The 22,757-nt window shown below is 43.4% G+C and overlaps 1 protein-coding gene across 6 annotated transcripts in view; it reads left to right on the plus strand.

The window, feature by feature from the left end:
- PCDH15 (protocadherin related 15) overlaps positions 1–22,757 on the plus strand; it is a 2,123,136-nt gene that overhangs the window by 1,241,840 nt on the left and 858,539 nt on the right. For all 6 annotated transcript variants that reach the window (XM_033941002.1, XM_033941006.1, XM_033941004.1 and 3 more), the window contains one exon: positions 441–596. In XM_033941002.1, coding sequence (XP_033796893.1) covers positions 441–596 — 156 coding nt within the window. The remainder of the gene's footprint in view (positions 1–440; positions 597–22,757) is intronic.

Below are 22,757 nucleotides of genomic sequence, written 5' to 3' on the forward strand. Positions count from 1 at the left end.
CCAAATACTACACTGACCACTCCTCCATATATGCCTCTTTTGGCTCTGGGCATACGACGGCATTCAGAGGGACAAGTTGTCCCACTACATGTCCAGAAAGTTGGTTTGATTATTGGCACTTGGACTATTAGAATGTCAAAGTGCTGATTTAGGATGCTTTTTTTTAGACGTTTTGAAGTTTTGATTATGAGCCCCATTGGAGAATAAGCAACCAGACAGATGTCTAGAAAATCAGTGTTGAAAATGCCCACTTGGACATTTTGATAAATAAGACGGTCAAAGTGCTGGTTTACACTTTCCTTTGAATGTCTGTCTGTTTTGAAAATGAGCCTGATACTATGCTAAGATAAAAGTATTGCATGTCTAGTGAGCTTCTGTGTATGTTAATGTAAATATATTTATTATATTAAATTAATATATTATATTTATTGCATTTACAGCCACCATTCTCCATCCAGTCCATTGTGGTCCAAGTTGAGTGCATTAATTTGAAGGTTGGCAGTAGAATCTATCATGAAGTACGGATATTAGTACGGGACAAAAATGACAACCCACCCAATTTCCAGAAGCAACGGTACTATGCGACTGTAAATGAGGTCAGATTTACATTTTATCTTTAATTTTGCCTTGCTAATGCTAATAATTCCTAGTCACATTGACTGACAGTGTGCACTGAATCAACATGCTGAGCACAGCTTTATATTTTCCATACTGCCCCAACTGACAGGCAGACCTGGATAGAGCACAATCTAAAAACAGTGGAAACAGGGGAAAAAAAACAACTACAGTAGTGGAAAGGATAGGGCATTTTTGCATTCACACATGCAAAAATAAATTTCACAATAATAGTATTTCAAACAATATAAACTGACGTTCAGGTTGGGTTCAGTGGTATCATGCCAGGAAGAGAAAGTTGAACTTTCAACTTAAACAGAATCCGAAGGTCTGATCAAAAAATCAAGTTTTTATGACAACTTTAAATTCCTTCAGGTTGGTCATACTTTAAATAAGAATATGTTACACAGACTACAGCATTTGCTATGTCACTTTGGCCATTATTTCAGAAATATATCTATGTGTAAATAGTGCCATTTATACATGTAAATTGCATGTACTTGTATCTGAAAACTTTTATGTACCCGTGGAGATCCACACCATGCAGAAGTTTGAGCAGAGTGTGGTTTGGGCTTGGTTTAGTTCTGGCTTGAGCGGGACTAAATTCTATACATGTGTTCCTCATTTTATAAAGGGGATTCATGTGAATGGGGATAAATCATCACATCAAGCTTAAACCATCTCAAAGGTGCACATAGGTTTTAATAAAGTATACCAGGGATTAAAGGATTACTTTTATTATGTGTGTTCCTTGTAATCCACCTAGGTTGTAGGCAGGCATTTTTAACAGAAATAATTTCTTCCTCACTACTTAATTAGTAGCACTTACAACAAAAGTCCAAGCTATACAAATGTGAATTTAAAAACTGCTAAAAAATCATGTTGTTCAAACTTGAATGGTCGGGACTCCCCAGACCAACAACAGTTGTATAAAATTTCAGGAGATTTAACAATATCAAAAGAAACTTCCAAACATACATATAGAACACTCTGATATAATTACCGTAGATGTGCCATTATTTTTATGAAAACTACTTCTATACAACAGTCTTTTCCTTATAAGTCTTCATCTCCCTTTGTCTGTCTTACTCTCTTTGCACCCTGAAATAGGACTACCAGCTTAAAATTTGGTGTACATTTGAACTAGCTACAAAGCTATGTTTAAACATTTAATCTAACTTTTTTCTAAATCTAATTTATTGGACTGCTGCTCAGCCTTTCTTATGAACAACCCTTTGTATTATATTCTCAAGTGGGTTACTCACTTATCCAATTGTGCTTGTACCTTATCTAGGGAATTTTTTTCCACCACATTGGGTGAGATAATTTTAACCCCAACCCAAAATCAAACTACCCCCCCCCCTTTTTTTTTTTATCAAGCTAAGCTGCCGAACACCATGAGCTAAATGCTGAGCCACCCATTCTATTTCCTTGAGAGGCTCTGCATTTAGCTTGCACTGCTCGACAGCGTGGCTTGATTAAAGGGGGGGGGGGGGTAAATATGATGCAGCCTAGTAGATATAGACCAATAGCAAACATTCCTTTTCTTTACCAAATTATTGGAGGCCATTGTCGGACAATAACTACGAGGTCATTACTCAGTTTGGCTTCAGAAACCTTCACAGTACTGAATCCTTATTTTGGATTGTGGTCACTGCCACCAAAACATATTAGTAATAGCAACCAGCCAATATTACTGCAGTTTGATATATCAACAGTATTTGACACTATTAATCATGACATTTTACTGTACAAACTACTCCCTTTTTTTTTTTTTTTTTTTACTAAATTCCTAGAGCATTACTAGAATTCCTATGAGCATCGGATCAGTGATAGAGCACTTAGCACTCTGGGCTGTGGTAGAAACCTCTATCGCAGCTTAGTAAAAGAAGGCCTAAATAAGCCAGGACTCTTAGACATTGTTTTGGAATGGTTTCACAGGTTTTTGGTTTTTTTTTAAATTAAGTCACACATGAAAGCCAGTATATGGAGTGTCACAGAGTTCACCCTTTTCGCCATTAATATCTACATGTGTATTTGAGTATGGTTAGTTTAGAACATGATATATACTTGATCTCCTATGCCATGGGTAGGCAATTCCGGTCCTCGAGAGCCGGAGCCAAGTCAGGTTTTCAGGATATCCACAATGAATATGTATGATATAGATTTGCATGCACTGCCTCCTTGAGATGCAAATCTATCTCATGCATATTTATTGTGGATATCTTGAAAACCTGACCTGGCTCCCGCTCTCGAGGACTGGATTTGCCTACCCATGCCCTATGCCATTGATATAGTCTTACTGATATTAGCCACTCTTTCAGACTATATCCTCATAACCTTATACTTAAAATCAATAAATGAGCCATCTCTCAAATGCTATATTTGAATGCTGCTAAAACTAATATATTAGAAAAAGCTAATGAACAACAACTTAAGATTGTTTCTTTATGCTTGGGCGGAATCCTGGCAGTCAACTTAACAAAATCTTGGGAGTAATCCTGGATCAGTCTCTAATTTTTGATTTTCAAGTAAACAATCTAAGAAAGCTTTCTTTGGACTCTTAAAACAGCTCAAAGTTGTCAGGCTATACAATATTTTCTTAAGGAACATTTTGCACTATCTAATATAATAAAACGCTAGGCTGCGCATGCGCACTCCCATCGCGTGCGTCCGTTTTCCGTGAGATGTAGGGCACCTCAGGTAGGAGTGCGCATGTGCGCGAAACACTCTCTCTCCTCCCCCGAGGCGGATGTCGGACACGGCGTCTGTCGGCCCGTGCTGTTTTTTGGTCTGCCTTGCTCCTTGCCTGAAGTCCTCTCTCCTCCCCTGAGGCAGATGTCGTACGCGGCGACTGTCAGCCGTGGTGTTCTTCGGTCTGCCCTGCTCCTTGCCTTACTATATTTTTAAGTTGAAAGACAAGGCAGCGGCTCCTCTCAGGATCCCCACCTGCATCGGAAGTCCGATGCAGTCGGGGATCTTGAGAGGAGCCGCCGCCGCCGTGTCTTTCAACTTAAAAATATACTAAGGCAAGGAGCAGGGCAGAACGATCTTCAAAATGGCCGCAACTACAAAGTTAACATCCTGCTGTCCCGGACTATACTTTCCCTCTCTGCACATACTAACAACAAACATTCCGCTTCAGAACTTCCCCCGGGGTCTTTTTAAAAGTCCAAACACTCTCCTTTTCACTCTCAGGAGGTGAGATGGGAAAGGAAGAGTTATAACACAGTCTGGAGCATTCCCAATGTAGCCGAGGCTGAAAGGGTTCACCAGGCACGTTGCCATTTGCGATGCAATACAGGAGAGGATAAGCAGTGATGCGGTAGGTTGGTTATGTTTTGATATTTTGTATTTTGCTTATGAGGATATGCTAAGGGTTATTTTACAGCTGCTTTAAATTGTTAATGAGGCCAGTGACTAGACCGTGCAGGGGGAGCAGGAAGAAGGTGATGATGGACAGGGGGGAGGTAAAACAAAGGGGCTGCTGCTGGATAAGGTGAGCAGTGATGGAGTGGTGGAGGATACAGGGGATGTAAAAGGAAGGGATAATGGACGGGGAGCAGGCAAGGGGTGGTTGTGGACAGCCAAGGGAAAAAAAAAAAACCCCAAAACACATAAAGCGGCTAAGGAGAGAGAAAAAGAAATAAAGACAGACACACACACACATATATTCTAGCACCCGTTAATGTAACGGGTTATAAGACTAGTTAGCTCAATAATTAGTGCTGTCACAATTTGATTACTGCAATATTTTATATTCTGGACTATCTGTTAAAACTGGAAAAAGCTCCAGCTGTTACAGAAAACAACAGCTAGGCTGATATTCAGGTACTCAAGATCTGCTTTTGCTACTCCATTGCTCATATCAGTTCATTGGTTGCCTGTTAAAAGCTTGAGAAGACTTTAAACTGACATGTTTTGTTTAGAAGATAATGAATGGTCTTGCATCTATTTTTCTATCAAAACTGATTAGCCTTATGGCAGTTTTATCTTGTTGGAACCAATTAATTGAGGTGCAAAAAATGAGGACATGGATTATGACAAGAGAGGCTTTTGCACTGCCATTAGGTGAGACTTTGTCACTGAGACATTTTTATCAAATGGATTTAGCTGCTGACCAGTTGACTAGAATGTAGAGCAAGCTACTAAATCATTCTTCTAGGAACCGACTTACAAAACATCACTGGTGATCAATCCAGGTCACAAGCACCTGATAAAACCCCAAATAGTGGCAACATTCTATGCTACTGACCCAGGGTAAGCAGTGGCTTCCCCATGTCTGTTTCTATAGCAGGAACATGTCCAAACCTTTTTTTAAAAAATCTACATTAACCACTCTTACCACATCCTCTGGCAATGCATTCTAGAGCATTCTGAGTGGAAAAAAATATATTTCCTCCTGGTGGTTTAGAGCATTTCCCTGTAACTTCATTGAGTGTCTTCTAGTCTTTGTAATTTTTGATGGAGTAAAACATTGATCCACTTGAACCCATTCTACACCACGCTGGATTTTGTAGACTTAAATTATATCTCTTTCCCAAGCTGAAGAGCCCCAACCTCTTTAGGCTTTCCTCATAATAGAGGAGTTCCATCCTTTTATCATCCTGGTTGCTCTTCTTTGAACCTTTTCTAGTTCTGCTATATATTTTTTAAGATACAGCGACCAGAAATGAATGCAATACTCAAAGTGAGGTTACACCATGGAGCAATAAAGAGACATCATAGCATTCTTAGGGCCTGTTTTACAAAGCCGCGCGGCAACAGCCCCAAAGTCCTTTAAATCTCTATGGGCTTCAGGGCTGTTACCGTGCTATAGCCGCTTGTGCGGCTTTGTAAAACAGGCCCTTAGTCTTGTTTACTATCCTTTTTCTAATAATTCCTAGCCTCTTGTTTACTTTTTTGGCTGCTACTGCATCTTTTTATCAAAGTAATATTTTAACATAGTAAATTACAGCTGATAAAGACCTCAACGATCCATCCAGTCTACCCAGTCACACTCATTATCAATTCATGATTAAACCAACATTGAATGTGATATAAAATACTTGATCATTGTCTTTCCTAGTCATTTCTGGAACAGACCATAGATGTCCACCTTCCAGTGTACTATCCTTAGGTTCCAATTACTTGAGTTGCTATTGAAGCCCACTCTAGCCTTTCCAAATGTATCTTGTAATTTGTGGGACACAGACTATAAAAGTCTGTCTATCACTGTTCTCATGTACTAATTATTGGAGTTTCCGTCAAAGCCCTCTCCAATTCTAAACTGACTTGCCATATGCAGGACACAGACTGTACAAGACTGTCCTTCACTGGCCTTAGTTCTTCATAGCTGAAGTCACTATCTAAACGCCACTCAACACATCAAACACACATGCAGACCTTTAAGGATTTTTTAAAATACTATTCATTTTCTAATTTACCCCAAGATCCTTCTCCTTCTCTTGCATATCAGCATCTATCACATCCTAGCACATATGGCTCCCTTTGATGTCTACTTTCCAAGTGCATCACTCTGCACTTCTTTGCATTTTATAGGTAATAGAAAAACATTCTAGATCTAAAGAACATTCAGATTTGGAATGGTCTTCCTTCACCTATAAAACTGCATGCTATACTAAGGCCTGGATTCTCTAAATGGTGCCTTTAGTGGCTGCCTTAAAAGTGGCTGCTGTTCACATGTCAATCACGTGATAGCACCGTTTAGAGAATTGCACCTCCGGCAATTGTAGGGCTACATTTCCGGCGCCTACCTTTGATGTGAATTGTGCCTCTGGAGAAACCTAATGATGGTGCCTAATGCCACTTCCAGTGTTATCCACGTCTACAGTGCTATTAAGCATTAGTAGGTGCCTCCGGAGGCTTGATTAGGCGCCATGTTTTTAGAATTTCACTTTCACAATAAGGAACAGTTTCTGTAATTGGATGCCTAAAAATTTAGGCGGCTAAAGTTAGGCACCTATTTCATGTCAGTCACACTTAGGCACCCATTACAGAATCGTGCTCAACTAGGCATTACGAGAGTGAGATAGTTGAAGGTAATACAGAACCCAGCTGCAAGGTTAATTACCGGAATATCAAAATACGATCATATTACTCCTGTTTTAAAAAAATTATATTGGTTGCATATTGAATTTCAAATAGAGTACAAAATTTTGACCATCATACATCATGTGCTCTAAGGAGAGGCACCATGATGCTTTATCCAAATTCTAAGAAAATATATTCCGAATCAAAATTTGCGATAAGAAGAAACTATACGATTAACTTTGGAGAATACTCAGGACGTACAGTATAGGAAAACATGTATGGCAGCAGTATCCTTGAGGGGCTCAAGGCTATGGAACTCAGTGAAAGGGATACAAAGATTATCTGCAGATTTTAAATCTTTTAAAACATCTCTAAAGACATGTTTATATGTAAGAGTATTTCAGAACTGATCATTTTTAAGTCAACAGATGTCAGAATATTTTGACTACAAGAAGATGGCATGTTTAAAGGAAGCAGATTTTTAATATGTATTGATGAATGTATGGAGATTTTTTTTTTTAATGTATGTATGTAATAGTTTGTTACCTGCTTAGCAGATAAGTGTGATAAAACAATTTTAATAAATAAATAAAACTTAGGTACTTATTAAGTGCCTAAAAATGTAGGCCAGGGTTTTAAAGCCTACATTATAGGCGCCTATGTACTTTAGAGAATCAAGCCTAATAGTGCCTAAGTCCTTTGCCGCTCCTTCTATTCTATATTGTAGCTCACTGACATTGGTCATCTTTACCTCTTTGTAAATCCCTCCTTACCTCTTTTGTAAACCGCTTAGAAATGAAAGGTTTTTGCAGTATATAAAAAATTTATGTTATATTATACACACTTACTTTGGCGTTAGGCACCGTTAGGTGCCATAGGATAGGTGACTATCATATGTAGAATCACGCCTATCACCCAATTAATTTGTATTTGTTTCAATTACGAGCTTATTAAAGATCATAACTGAAGTCAATCTACTAATTAAGTTAGGTGCCTAACGTTGGTGCCTAGTTATTTAGGCTCCTGTTACAGAATTTCCATATAAGGGCCAACACCTCCATATGAAAGATGCTGGATTTGAGTCGTTCTTTTTGTTTCTTTTTATAAAATGTCTACTCTCACTGCACATGCTGGGAAATATCACCTGCATTCCAGCAGCTGTTTCAGCCACATTTAGAGGCCCAGTTGCTAAACTACTGTATCCAAATAAATAGCTGTGCTATTTCTAGTTAGCAAATTAGATTTTAGGTGCAAAACTAAAGCAATGAGCTGAGAATCGGTGAAGTCAATTGCAGTCTCCCTTCTCCCACTAGCATTCTTTGACCTTGATTCTATAAAAGGTGCCTAAAGACATAGGCACTGAGGAATATGGCGCATAGCACCTGTCAGTCTTCAGTTAGGTGCCATTTACAGAATCACCCTTAGCGAAGCTTAAAGTGGACTTAGGCACCGGGGGGCTCCTGAACTTTAGGCATCCCCTTTTTATGCCAGGATTTTCTTGGCTTAAATACCGGTGTCTAAGTCCACTTTAGGTGCCTACATAGAAAACATGCCTAAGATCCGCCACTAACAATACCCGTTTTTTGGTACCGAGTTAGGTGCCTACCACCCAATTAATTATTTTAAAAGCTTAATCAGTGAAATTAGTACTTTAGCTTAATTAACACCCCCTCCCTTTTTACTAAGCTGCAATAGAGGTTTTTACTGTGGCCCAGAACGCTAAATGCTCCGTCACTCATTAGCATATAGTACTGTACAGGACCAGTCTAAAGATATGGAGTGCCTTAGGTGAACCTTCTGCCATGCACCATTCCTCCCTCCAGGGGTGGCTAAAGGTCTCATGAACAAGTGTCTCTTCTACCCCTCCAGAGTATCTAGCAGCCCATCTAAGAACATAAGAACTGTTGCTGCTGGGTCAGACCAGTGGTCCATCGTGCCCAGCAGTCTGCTCCCGTGGCGGTCCTTAGGTCAATGACCAGTGCCCTAATTGAGTCTAGCCTTACCTGCGTACATTCTGCTTCAGCAGGACCTTGTCAACTTTGTCTTGAATCTCTGGAGGGTGTTTTCTCCTATCTCATCTTCACTTCCATACCCTTACCTCAGGTCCAGCAACTCCCTCCTGCTGGGTCTGCTAACATCATCCTACCTCCTCCTAGCCCAAACTATCATGGCACTCAGCACCGTGGTGGGCCTTTTAGTAAGTACTGCACTCAAAAGCTGCCAGTCCTGATTCCACCTAGTTCAGACTTCCAGTCATAGGGAAGGGATTGGGAAACATTCAAGGAAGGATAGAGGGGGTGATGAGGAGCTTGCAATTATGTGAATATTTTTAAAAATATTTGTATATAAGTAAATAAATGCATCCCTTAGCGAAGCTCTAAAGTATATAGACCAAAGGTCTATCTAGCCCAACACCTTTTTCTAAAAGCGGCCAATTCCGTTCACAAATATCAACCAAGATCCAAAAAGAGTAAAACAGATTTTATGCTGCTATTAGTTTATGGTCTTTTATTTATTTGTTTTGGTGGAGCAAAGTTGTCCAAAACTTTTTTTAAATCCTGCTAATCTGCCCACTTTTACCACATTCTGTGACAACAACTTCCAGAGCTTAATTACAAATTGAGAGGAGAAATATTTTCTCGAATTTATTTTAAATGTACTACTTAGTAGTTATGTGCTTCCTAGCCCTCGTACTGTTGGAAAGAGTAACCATTCACCTTTACTCATTCCATTCCACTCAGGATTTTACAGACCATTATCTTATCTCCCCTAAGTCACATCTTCTTCAAGTTGAAGAGCCCTAGCATCTGTAGGCTTTCCTCATAAGGAAGTCAACCCTCCCTTTTGTCACTTTGGTTGCCTTCTTCTGTATCCTTTCTAATTCCACTGTCTTTTTTATAAACATGAAAAAAAGAAACATGATGGCAGATAAAGGCCAAATGGACCATCCAATCTGCCCATCCAAACATTCACTATCTCCTCTCCCTAAGAGAATCCGCGTGCCTGTCCCATGCTTTCTTGAATTCAGATACAATTTTTGTCTCCACCACCTGTACTGGAAGACTATTCTATGCATCTACCAACCTTTCTATGAAAAAATATTTCCTTAGATTACTTCTGAAACTATGATTTCTTAATTTCATCCTATGCCCTCTCTACTTCATGCATAATGTGACCATACATCCCGTTTTGAACGGGACTGTTCTGTTTTTAGCTCGCCTTTCCTGTTGTCCCCACGCACAGCTTCAGGATGCCAAAATGTCCCGTTTTCACAGAGAGCGTCCCAAAGCTGTCCGTGGGGACAACAGCCGGCCTGGAAGCCTTCCCCCAAAGTCAATTCTGATGTCAAAGAAGAAGTTCTGGGCCAGCCAATCACTGCCTGGCTGGCCCGGAACTTCCTCTCCAACGTCAGAATTGACGTTAGGGGAAATCTAGGCTGGCCGTCGTGCAGTTGCTGTACTCGCCTCAGCCAGTCCTGTTGCTGTTGTGGCGGTGGTGGGGAACCAGGGAGAGAGGCCAGGTTCCGTGATCGCCTGCCTCATTGTCCCCACGCACAGCTTTGGGATGCTTTTTGTGAAAATGGGACATTTTGGCGTCCCGAAGCTATGCGTGGGGACAACAGGATAGACGAGCTAAAAATGGGACGGTCCCATTCAAAACGGGACATATGGTCACATGCATTAAGTAGAGAGGGCATGTAGTTAGATTTATGGTTGTACTAATTAGTTACATAAACAAGTTACGTGCCTCTTAGTTTTCTAGGGGAAACCATAAACTTCTTACCCAAGGTTCGTTATTTTGCCAGTTTATACTAAGAATAGAAACCAAGGCTATATAAAGAATTTTATTAGAAATATAAAAATATAATTCACAAGCCAGCAGTAAATAATAACTAATTATTATTCACAATGTCTCTGTACATACATATATCTCATTACATAATTATTACACAATAATCCCTAAGTAAATGAGTGAATATAACTACTTCTTACACACTAGATAATTCCTTATAATAACAATTCTCTGATTAGCAGCAATCTATTACAGTTTATCACCCAGAGTAATTAACAACTCCTTTCCTGAAAACCAATCAGAAACCCCACTGCCCCAACCTTGCCCCACTGATAAATATAATTCATTGCTCACCATCCCTAAGGTAAAGCCTCCTCCGATCAAGGAGATGGAAATTTTCCTCGGCGTAGCAAGTGGTAGAATTTCTTCTGGTCAGTAAGAGTCCATAATTTACTGCAGTGAGCTGTAAAGTCTGTCAGCAATAGTTCCTTAAGTGATATGAAAACCAGGTCTGGATAAAAGTCCTGTTCCTTCACTCCCTGGAAGAGAGCTAATCACAAGAGGTACTTTTCAGGTCTTAATTATTATACAAGGTATTCATGTAGAGAGCACAGCGCTAAGATCAGAGCTTCTCCACACCCTAGCACCGACTAATCAATTAATTAGGCACCTTCTACTTGGTTCTCGTCAGATGACCTCTCAGGACCAATCCAGAAACAGAACTTAGATGAATAGCATTTCTGTGTAGAGTCTCGCACAGGCTGTGTAACAGAGGCGCCTTCAGAGAGATAAGTTAAGCATAGGAGCAATGCCTCCCCCAAGATTCACACAGGCTGAGCATGTAGGCATAGCTGGATGTTCTTGACTAGAACAGTGTTTTTCAACCTTTTTACACCTATGGACCAGCAGAAATAAAATAATTATTCTGTGGACTGGCATCGATCCATGGACCAGCGGTTGAAGAACACTGGGCTAAGTTGTGAGCCAGACCCCCCATCTCTACCCCAGACCCCGCCCCATAATAGTACTAATTGCATCTTGCACGTCCCGTGCCTCATCTGGAAGCCTTACCTCTGACGTTGCAACGTCAGAGAGAAGGCTTCTGGTTCAGGCGCAGGATGCCCGTTGGAGCCACTGCCCGTGGCTTTGTGTAATGAATCAGTTAGAAAGAGGGAGCTGGCTCGAAGATAACACTGCATCGATTGCACCATGGACCTGCCATTGAAGAACACTGTTTTGGGCCTGATGCATGTGCTGGCCCTGTGGACCGGCAGGAAATTTCTGTGGACCGGCACTGGTCCATGGACCGGTGGTTGAAGAACACTGGACTAGAATACAGTTCTGGTACATACCCAGAATGCATCTGGCATCATAAACAGCAAAGATGTTTTGCTTCTTTCTCTTTTTGCATGGTTCAGGCTGGAATGATTTCTGGCAGACAATGGTTCAGGCTTTATGATGTCAGAGAGGCCTAACCTTCAGGTGTGAATAAGGAATTACCCCTACAGGCATAGGATGAAGTAAGAGATCATAATTTCAGAAGTAATCTAAGGAAATACTTTTTTCACAGAAAGGTCGGCGGCGGGGAAGCAGGGAGAAATTGTTGTTGGTGGTGGTGTTGGGGGAGGCAGGGAGAAAGAAATAAAAAGTTAGGGGAGTGTTGCGGCGGTAGTGGCTTTGGGGGGGGAGGAGGACAGGGAGGCATATTTTTTTCTCTCTCTTTGCCTCAGTTTATTCCAGTGCCTGATAACGCTAAAAGAGATAATGCAGGGAAGAGAATGGATATGAAATACTTGCCACAGGTCCTGACACGATGAGGATTGGCCAGTGGAGGAAGGCAGAAGGGACTTATATTTTCAAAGCCAGGACAGGACCTGTTTCTTGCCCAGCGGCCACCAGTTCCCTTTCTACCCACCAGCAGAAACAGTTGTGTTTGTCAAGGCATGAAATAGTAGACATGTAGCCTTTACAAATGGCACCCTACATCCCCTGTGAAAAAAGGACAAAGCCAAAGTTTCCTCTGAGAAATCCCATAGGGAGCACTTAAGGTCACAGCCCTAGAATCCAGACAGTTGCTTGTGGGAAGGAGACAGGCTACAATAGATCTGACACCTTCTAAATGCCTTTGCTGCTTTAGACTGTTAGTGCAGCGGTAGCTTGGAGAAATAGGCGGCGGCATGGGGGGGCCCAAGAGAAAGAAAGACGGAAAGGGGGAGGCGGGAGAGAGAAAGAAAGAAAGGGGGGCAGGGAGAGTGAAAGACAGAAAGGGGGAGTAGGGAGAGAGAAAGGAAGAAATGAAAGAAAGAAATGATGCACACAGTCAGAAGGAAGTGCAACCAGAGACTCATGAAATCACCAGACAGCAAAGGAAGGAGAAATGATTTTATTTTAAATTTAGTGATCAAAATGCATCAGTTTTGAGAATTTATATCTGTTGTCTATATTTTGCACTATATTTAATGGGTTCCGGAGGGGGGGGGGACATCCAGGAGAGGATCTGGGGGTCCGGGAGGGGGGTTCCTGTCCTGTCCCATTTTGCAGAAAAAATAAATGGTCACGTTATTCATGCAGTGACTGGAATTATACACAATATTTGAGGTGCAGTTGTACAATGGAGCAATATAAAGGCATTGCAATATTCTATTGTATTTTACAATCCTTTCCTAATAATTCCTAATGTTATATTTGCTTTCTTAGTGCTGCACACTGTTCAGAAGGTTTCAACATATCATCAACAATGACACCTAGATCTTATTTCCTGGGCAATGATTTCTAATGCAGAACATTGCATCATGTAGCTAGCTATACATAGTTTGGACTCCTCTTCCCTATGTATTGTAGCCACCACCAGAGCCTCAAAGCAGGATCCACTAGTGCCCCTAGTGGCTAAAGTCAAAATCAACCAGGGCGTGTGACTGAATGGAGTCAACCCTGCAGGGACTGCAATACTTTATATAAAAAACAAGCCACAAAATTCCAGGGATATCAGTTCTCAAAGTAATATCCAGGGATATCAGTTCTCTTTACTCCAAAACTATATTTTTTCAGTCCAACAGTTTCTTTTCTGCACAGTTTTTTTTTACCTAACCTGCACTACAAAACTTCCACTAGGAGGGCTTCAGAACCAGTTTGGATCTCAGTACACTCCCAGGTAGGAGTGAAGGTGGACTGTTCCAACCATGAATCATACTGGATCACCGTGATAGGTAGGTCCCATTGGGGTGGAGGGATGGTCAGGATCTGGGTTGCAGGGCTTTGTTTTCAGAAGCCAATCTTCTTTTGGTGGGATGGATTTTGTGTTGGTAGCAATATGCCTTGGGTAGAGGCATACTTCTATACTGGAACTAATTATCAGCACTCACCATCTCCTGAACTATCTGAATCTGTGATATTGTGATATCACAAAGTAACTTACCACATACTGACCATGCCCATAATCAGCCAATCTCCACTGCTTTCCTTTCACTGCCATGGTATGCAGTTATCACATGATCTGATTAGGACCAGCCAGCACGGCTTCAGCAAAGGAAGATCTTGCATCACAAACTTACTGCACTTCTTCGAGGGAGTACACAAGCAGATAGACAAGGGTGACTTGGTTGACATTGTATATCTGGATTTTCAGAAGGTGTTTGACAAGGTCCTGCATGAACGACCACTTTGAAAAATTGCGAGCCATGGAATCAAGGGTGAAATACTCACATGGATTAAAAACTGGTTGGCGGATAGGAAACAGAGAGTGGTGGTAAATGGACAATAACCGGACTGGAAAAGCGTCACGAGTGGAGTGCCGCAGGGTTCGATGCATAGACCTGTGCTTTTCAACATATTTATAAACAACCTGGAAATTGGTACGATGAGCGAGTTGATTAAATTTGCAGACGATACAAAGTTATTCAGAGTAGTGAAGACACAAAAGGATTGCGAAGACCTGCAACGTGACATAAACACACTCGAGAAATGGGCCGTGACATGGCAAATGAGGTTTAACGTGGATAAGTGATGCATGTCGGTAACAAAAATCTTATACACGAATACAGGATGTCTGCTGCGGTACTCAGAGAGACCCCCCAGGAAAGAGACTTGGGAGTACTGGTAGACAAGTCAATGAAGCCGTCTGCAATGTGTGGTGGTGGCGAAAAGGGCAAACATAATGCTAGGAATGAATAAGAAGGAGATCACAAACAAATCGGAGAAGGTTACCATGCCGCTGTACAGGAACATGGTACACCCCATCTGGAATACTGTGTCCAGCACTGGTTACTGTAAATGAAGAAGGACATAGTATTACTCGAAAGGGTCCAGAGAAGAGCGACTAAAATGGTTAAGGGGCTGGAGGAGTTGCCATACATTGAGAGATTAGAGATACTGGGCCTCTTCTCCCTTGAAAAGAGGAGACTGAGAGGGGCATGATCGAAACATTCAAGATAATGAAGGGAATAGACTTAGTAGATAAAGACAGGTTGTTCACCCTATCCAAGGTAGAGAGAATAAGAGGGCACTCTCTAAAGTTTAAAGGGGATAGATTCCGTGCAAACATAAGAAAGTTCTTCACCCAGAAGAAAATGGAACGCTCTTCTGGAATCTGTTATAGGGGAAAACACCCTCAAGGGATTCAAGATAAAGTTAGACAAGTTCCTGCCGAACCAGAACATATGCAGGTAAGGATAGACTCAGTTAAGGCACTAGTCTTTGACCAAAGGGCTGCCGCAGGAGCGGACTGCTGGACACAATGGACCACTGATCTGACCCAGCAGCAGTAATTCTTATGTTCTTAAGTAGTAAACAGACTCCTAAGATATGAAAATGAAAGGAAGCTCAACAGTATCAGAAATAAGACTGTGAGGTATGAGCAAAATATCAAGAAAAACAATACTGCCCTTTTCTGAGGATAATGACTGTCTAGAACACAGTTCTTCAACCACCGGTCCGCGGACCGGTGTCGGTCCGCAGGAAATTTTTGCCGATCCGCGCAGGGCCGGCAAGATTGACTCACTTCAACTTCCTGCCAGTCTGCGCAGGGCCAGCAAGATCAACATCTGAAGAGTGCGCTGGGCCGGAGAGATCTTGGGGAGCCTCCGACAGTGGCTTTCTCCCCTCTCTGCAGCTCTCCTTTACTTCCCAGCGCAGCGATTCACGAAGGCAGCCTCGGGGCTTTTGCTGAGTCGCGGCTGCCTCTGATGATGCAACTTCCTCTTTCCTCAGAGGCGGTACAACCCAACAAAGGACCCGAGGCTGCCTTCCTGAATCGCTGCGCTGGGAAGTAATAAGAGCTGCTGGGAGGGGAGAAAGCCACTATCAGAAGCTGCTGGGCAAGGGAAAAAAAGGGACAGCTGCTACTGGAGAGGGAGAAGGAGAGATGCTGCTGGGAGGGGAGGAGGGAAAGGAATCTGGGAAGCTGCTGGGCAAGAAAAAAAGGGACAGCTGCTACTGGAGAGGGAGAAGGAGAGATGCTGCTGGGAGGGGAGGAGGGAAATGAATCTGGGAAGCTGCTGGGCAAGGAAAAAAAGGGACAGCTGCTACTGGAGAGGGAGAAGGAGAGATGCTGCTGGGAGGGGAGGAGGGAAAGGAATCTGGGAAGCTGCTGGGCAAGGGAAAAAAGGGACAGCTGCTACTGGAGAAGGAGAAGGAGAGATGCTTCTGGGAGGGGAGGAGGGAAAGGAATCTGGGAAGCTGCTGGGCAAGGAAAAAAAGGACAGCTGCTACTGGAGAGGGAGAAGGAGAGATGCTGCTGGGAGGGGAGGAGGGAAAGGAATCTGGGAAGCTGCTGGGCAAGAAAAAAAGGGACAGCTGCTACTGGAGAGGGAGAAGGATAGATGCTGCTGGGAGGGGAGGAGGGAAAGGAATCTGGGAAGCTGCTGGGCAAGGAAAAAAGGGACAGCTGCTACTGGAGAGGGAGAAGGAGAGATGCTGCTGGAAGGGGAGGAGGGAAATGAATCTGGGAAGCTGCTGGGCAAGGAAAAAAAGGGACAGCTGCTACTGGAGAAGGAGAAGGAGAGATGCTTCTGGGAGGGGAGGAGGGAAAGGAATCTGGGAAGCTGCTGGGCAAGGAAAAAAGGGACAGCTGCTACTGGAGAGGGAGAAGGAGAGATGCTGCTGGGAGGGGAGGAGGGAAAGGAATCTGGGAAGCTGCTGGGCAAGGGAAAAAAAGGGACAGCTGCTACTGGAGAGGGAGAAGGAGAAATGCTTCTGGGAGGGGAGGAGAGAAAGGAATCTGGGAAGCTGCTGAGCAAGGAAAAAAGGGACAGCTGCTACTGGAGAGGGAGAAGGAGAGATGCTGCTGGGAGGGGAGGAGGGAAAGGAATCTGGGAAGCTGCTGGGCAAGGGAAAAAAAGGGACAGCTGCTACTGGAGAGGGAGAAGGAGAAATGCTTCTGGGAGGGGAGGAGAGAAAGGAATCTGGGAAGCTGCTGAGCAAGGAAAAAAAGGGACAGCTACTACTGGAGAGGGAGAAGGAGAGATGCTGCTGGGAAGGGAGGAGGGAAATGAATCTGGAAAGCTGCTGGGCAAGGGAAAAAAAGGGACAGCTGCTACTGAAGAGGGAGAAGGAGAGATGCTGCTGGGAGGGGAGGAGGGAAAGGAGTCTGGGAAGCTGCTGGGCAAGGGAAAAAAGGGACAGCTGCTACTGGAGAGGGAGAAGGAAAGATACTGCTGGGAGTGGAGGAAGGGAAGACAGTTACTGGTGGACAGGAAGAGGAGGGAAGGGAGAATGAAAAAAGGAAGGAAACTGCTGGCAGAGAGATTAGAGGAGGGGAAGGGGAGACACAGGCATGAGAAAGTAGAGAGATTGATTATAGGAAGGGGTCAGCAGAAAAATAAGCAGAGAGGGACAACAATGATAGATCTGGTGTAGGAGAGATAAAAATGAAGAGAGCAGTGAAGCTGGAATGAATCATGTAAAAAGGAGAGAGGGGGCACAAGCTGGATGGAAAGGGGAGAGGGGCATAGAAAGAAGACAGATACCATATGGAAGGGGGAGAGGACAGACAGTGTATGGAAGGGGCAGATGCTGGATTGAAGAGACAGAGAGGGCAGGCGCTGGAAGGAAGAGAGTGAAAAGAAGATTGAAAGCAGAAACCAGAGACGACAAAAGGTAGAAAAAAATAATTTATTTCTATTTTGTGATTAGAATATATCAGATTTGAAATATATATCCTGCTAGAGCTGGTGTTAGACATAACTGGGGACTGCAAAACCCAGGCAGTGTTTCTTTAGCTTCCAGCTGGCTTAGGGCGCTCTCTGACCAGGGGGCAGTTGCCCTAGTTGCACTCCCCTAAAACTATTCCTGTCATGTGTGTATAAAATTTAAAGTGACTTGACATGGGTCATGTTTAGGCAAAACTAAAAATGCCTTCCTCAGAGTTACTAATGGGTCCTAAAAGATGGAAAGAGATAAAAGATTTGGATAAATTACCAAGAACTCTACCAAAGTCTTTAATTCAGTAGCATAATCAAATTAAGTATCTCAAGTTTATGAGGGTGGGTGGGGACAGAAGAGATTACTTGCGGGAACAGATTTGATTCCAGTGGGGACGCTGACAGGACATGGGGAAGATGGGGGGGAGAGAAGGATGCTGAAAGGAAATGGGGAAGAGAGAGTGGGGAGAAGACGCTGGCAGGGAAGAAGACAGAGATGCCAGACTATGGGGGGAGCGGAGGGAAGAAGATTGGTGCCAGACCAATTTGGAAGGGGGGAGAAAGGGAGAGGCACAGTAACAGAGCAAATGGAAGACGCAGAAGGAAGAGAGACAGTGGATGGAAGGAACTGAATGAGAACATGAGGAAAGCAGAAACCAGGCAACAAAGGTAGGAAAAGAATTCCATTTCTTTTTTTTTGCTTCAGGATAAAGTAGTATATTAGTTGTGTTGATAAAAATTTATAAACAAAAGAGGCTCTGGTAGAAACCTGTTTACAAAGTGTGTATTCTTCCCAATTAATATTTCCAAATTAATAAAGTCTTTTTGCTTATTTGTAAATGGGTTTCTACCAGAGCCTTTAATTCAGTAGCATAATTAAATGAAATAACTATTTCTGAAGTTTATAGGGACGGGTGGGGACGGAGGGATTCCTCACGGGGACGGGTGGGGACGGGTGAGACTTTGGCGGGGATGGGTGGGGACGGGTGGGATTTCTGTCCCCGCGCAACTCTCTAATCTACACCCTCCCAGCCATTGAAGCCCTCCCCAGCCCAACTTTAACCAAAGGTCTTGATGTTGAATTTTCCCTTCAATATTTTTCAACTGTAATGAGGAAGTTTGCGAAGCTGAAATAAAATAGGAGCATACCTTATGAAGGCTTTCAATAGCCTCCCAGAGTGCTTCCAAGTCTATTATTGGTGGTTTCTTCAGCGGGCTCAGGAAGGAAGCAGGAAACATCGAAGAAGGTAGAGTCATTAAGTCAGGGTTTAAAGTTTCACTTCCCGAGCCACCCTGATTTCCAAGTCCCTAGTCGCTGGCGATTGAATCCCCCGTAATGATATGTATTTTGTTTTTAATTCTCTGTTTTTAATTATTGTGCACAGATTATATATTTTATTGTACACTGCTTTGAATATTGGATTAAAAAGTATAAGAAATTTTTAATAAACCTTGAAACCTTAAAGCATCAGCATCAAACACAAACCCCCTCCCTCCCACCCTCCGTTCAGCTCCTGAAGCAGCAGCATTAGTAGCCACAAACCCTGCTCCCTCGTTTCCTCCTGCCCTTGAAGCAGCAGTGGCATCTAATCCTGACAACTCCCTCTCTCCCTCCCTCCCTCTGGCCCCTGAAACAACAGCCAGTCCTGACAATCCCCTTCCCTCCCTCCCTCTCTCCCACCAGCACCCAAAGCAGCAGCAGCAGCAGCCGCCAGTCCTGGCAACTCCTCCTCCCTCCTTCACTTATCTGAAGCAGCAGTGGCAGCTGGTAAGCAGAGGCAGCGCTGTCAACAGGTTGCTTCTGGCCAACCCTTGCAGGGCCTCTCTTCTGCTGCATCACTTCTCATGTGGCATCAGAAGCCAGACCTGCACGGAGTGTGTGAGGAGGAAGGGACATGAATACTAGTCCTGCAGGGTAAATGGAAAGGGAGGGAAGATGGATGAATGCTGGGCCTATAAGTGGGGGTGGGGAAGGAGGAGAGAGAAAGTGACCCAGATGAGAAAGGAGGGTAGGAAGGAATGAACAGATGCTGGATCTACAAGTGAGGGAATGAGAGAGATTGGAAGAGAGTGAGGTGGGAAGGAAGACAAAACTATTTTAAAGTAACTCTCAAGCAGCCAGAAACTACAGTTATCCAGCATCTACCAATCCCCACGGGTACCAGATAACTGAGAGTCTACTGTACTTAAAAAGAAAACTGCTTGAAACATACTAAGAAATATCCAGTAATGCAATTGTGTACAATATGTGGCAATCTTTAATATTCATATGAGAAAAGGGACAGCATTATAACATTTCAAATGAAGGGATAAAAAGTCAGTACATAAAACCAATACAAAATTGAACCAGTGTGAGTGCAATATACTTATAAATGCAAATTCATAGCACACAGGTTTAAAATTTAAAAAGGATGATCTTAAGAAATATATTCAGAAAACTACCATCTTTTTCACTCCATAAGACGCATCTGACCATAAGACGCACTCTATATTTAGAGGAGGAAAAACCAAGAAAAAAATATTCTGAAGCAAATTGTGCCTCTGAACTCAGCCCCCTATAAAATAGACAAATATACTGCAGCAGACAGATTTTGATCACTAAATTGAAATCCTACCTTTGCTGTCTGGTGATTTCTGGTTGCACTAGTTCATTCTTTCCTTCCTTACTTCCTCAGGCCCAACAATTGTCTCTTTCTATTCCCTCCCTCCTTCCTATGTCCTGAGTTATTGCCCCCTCACCCTCATTGCCTTCCAGCCTTTGTCCTTCTTCCCTCCCACACCAAAGCCTGCCTGCCTTCCTCCCTGCCATGCCGATTCCTCCTCTCTGGTCCACCAACAGGCACTGCCACCATTGTAGAATGACCACTCCCTCCCCTGGAACCAGACTTTTTAGCAGGCGCCATAAGGAACACAAAGAAACCCCTTCACCAAACCCTGGTAAACCATGAACCTACCAACACCCCACTACCCCAAATAACCAGAGGCTCACCTCCCAGGCCATGCCCCACCTCCCAGGCCATGCCACTAACACACCCGCACCAAGCCACACACATACACACCCCACTAAACACACCTCCCCCTGAACTTGCCACAGGAACGGGCTGTCACGATCCTCAAGGCCACACCTCAGGAATTTGAGCAGTGCTGACATCTCAGGAGCCTGACAATCACTCTGACCAAATGAGGCTCCTGCACTCCTGGACCACAGTGCACTCAACGCGGACACCCGACACCACTGCCATCATGGCAAAGCGTCTGACTCCTGCTGCCGCAACTCCACGAAGGGCCGGCAGCATGCAATTGGGCTCACAAGCCTTCCCCGATATCAATTCTGACATTGGAGATAAGGTCCAGGCCAGCGATTGATTGGCCCGAACCTTCTCTCTGATGTCAGAATTGCCATCGGGGCAAAACTTGTGGACCTGATTGCACGCTGCCGGCCCTACTCTTCCTTTCCTGCAGCAGTGAGCGGGTAAGAGGGCAGCGACCAGCACCAGCAGTGGCGGGGTGGGTGGGGCCGCTGAGCAGCAGCAGAACGCCGGGGGACGGGGCCACAAGCAGCAGCAGAACGCCGGGGAGGAGGACGGAGGTGTATTAGCTCCATAAAACTGACCCCCTTTTCCACCCCCTTTTTGGGATGGAAAAAGTGTATCTTATGGAGCAAAAAATACGGTAAATACCACTGATGTTGCTGCAACCTGACATATTTGAAAGAAAGTAATAAAAATGAATGTCTAAAAGTGCCAGAGTATGCATTAGCTAATTTAAACCTAAAAACCAAATAGTGTGAGGTTCAGCTGGCTATAAAAGTAGCACGGGGGTTTCAAGGAAAAAGTTAAAGTAACACTGGAACCCCAAGGGAAAAAGGTCAAAATGCAATGTAAACTTAAGCTGAAACAGAATCAAAGAAGGAACACGTACAGGTGTAAAAAAAAAAACCTTGCCAAAAAAAGATCACAGCACATAAGAGATTGCACACAAGTAAAAATGTAATTAAATCTAAAGACCAAATAAATCAAGGTGTATCTAGCTTGTAAAATCAGTACTCGAGCCCCAAGTTAAAAGTGCAACATGAAAGGCTTGTACAGATGAGGACAATGCTTGCAGGGATGGGGCAGGGAAAGGGACAGAACCATGGGGACGGGATGGGGATAGATATAAAAGGCACCACCCTTTTACAAAGCCACATTAGGCTTTTTTTAATCACTGGCCATGGCAATATTAGCTCTGATGCTCATAGGAATACCACTGCGACCGGCGATAATAAAGTCTAACGCAGCTTTGTAAAAGGGGGGGGGGGGGTTAGTTAGGCATTGTGATGTACATTGGGAAGAATAACTCAAATCTTAGTTACCAGATGCTAGGGTCCACTTTTGGAGTCAGAACCCCCCAAAAAAGGATCTGGATGTCATTGTAGACAGTACTCTGAAACCTTCTGTCCAACGTGCGGTGGCATCCAAAAACGCAAAAAAGATGCTAGGAATTATTTAAAAAGGGATAGTTAACAAAACTAAGAATGTTATATATGCTTTTGTATTACTCCATGGTACGACCTTACCTTGAGTATTACATTCAATTCTGGTTGCCTTATTTCAAGAAAGATATAGCGGAACTAGAAAAGGCTCAAAGAAGAGCAGCCAAGATGATAAAGGGGATGGAACTCCTCTCATATGAGAAAGACTAAAGAGGTTAGGGCTCTTCAGCTTGGAAAAGAGATGGCTGAGGGGAGATATAATTGAAGTTTACAAAATCCTGAGTGGTGTAGAACAGGTACAAGTGGATCGATTTTTTTATTCCATCAAAAATTACAAAGACTAGGGGAAGTTACAGGGAAATACTTTTAAAACCAATAGGAGGAAATATTTTTTCACTCAGAGAATAGTTAAGCTCTGGAATGCATTGCAAGTTCCCTCTGTCATGATCCCATACGTCAGAAGAGGGGTGGGACCGCGGCAGTGGGAAAGTGCTGCAGAGGTCGACGGCAGCCTGCTTAGGATCGCTACAGTACCGGCCCTGGTGTAGAAGTACAGGGAGGGAGGGAGGTGGCGGTGGGCCCTAGTGTAGAAGTACATTGAGCGAGGGAAGGAGGGGTCCATACAGACATGCTTATGCCTGACTGAGGTTGGGGGGAAGGGGAAGAAATAATGGGTCTAAAACAGAGGAGAGGGAGAGAGATGGTGG

The sequence above is a fragment of the Geotrypetes seraphini genome, chromosome 4, assembly GCF_902459505.1.
Source record: "Geotrypetes seraphini chromosome 4, aGeoSer1.1, whole genome shotgun sequence".
NCBI classification, from domain to species: Eukaryota; Metazoa; Chordata; class Amphibia; order Gymnophiona; family Dermophiidae; genus Geotrypetes; species Geotrypetes seraphini.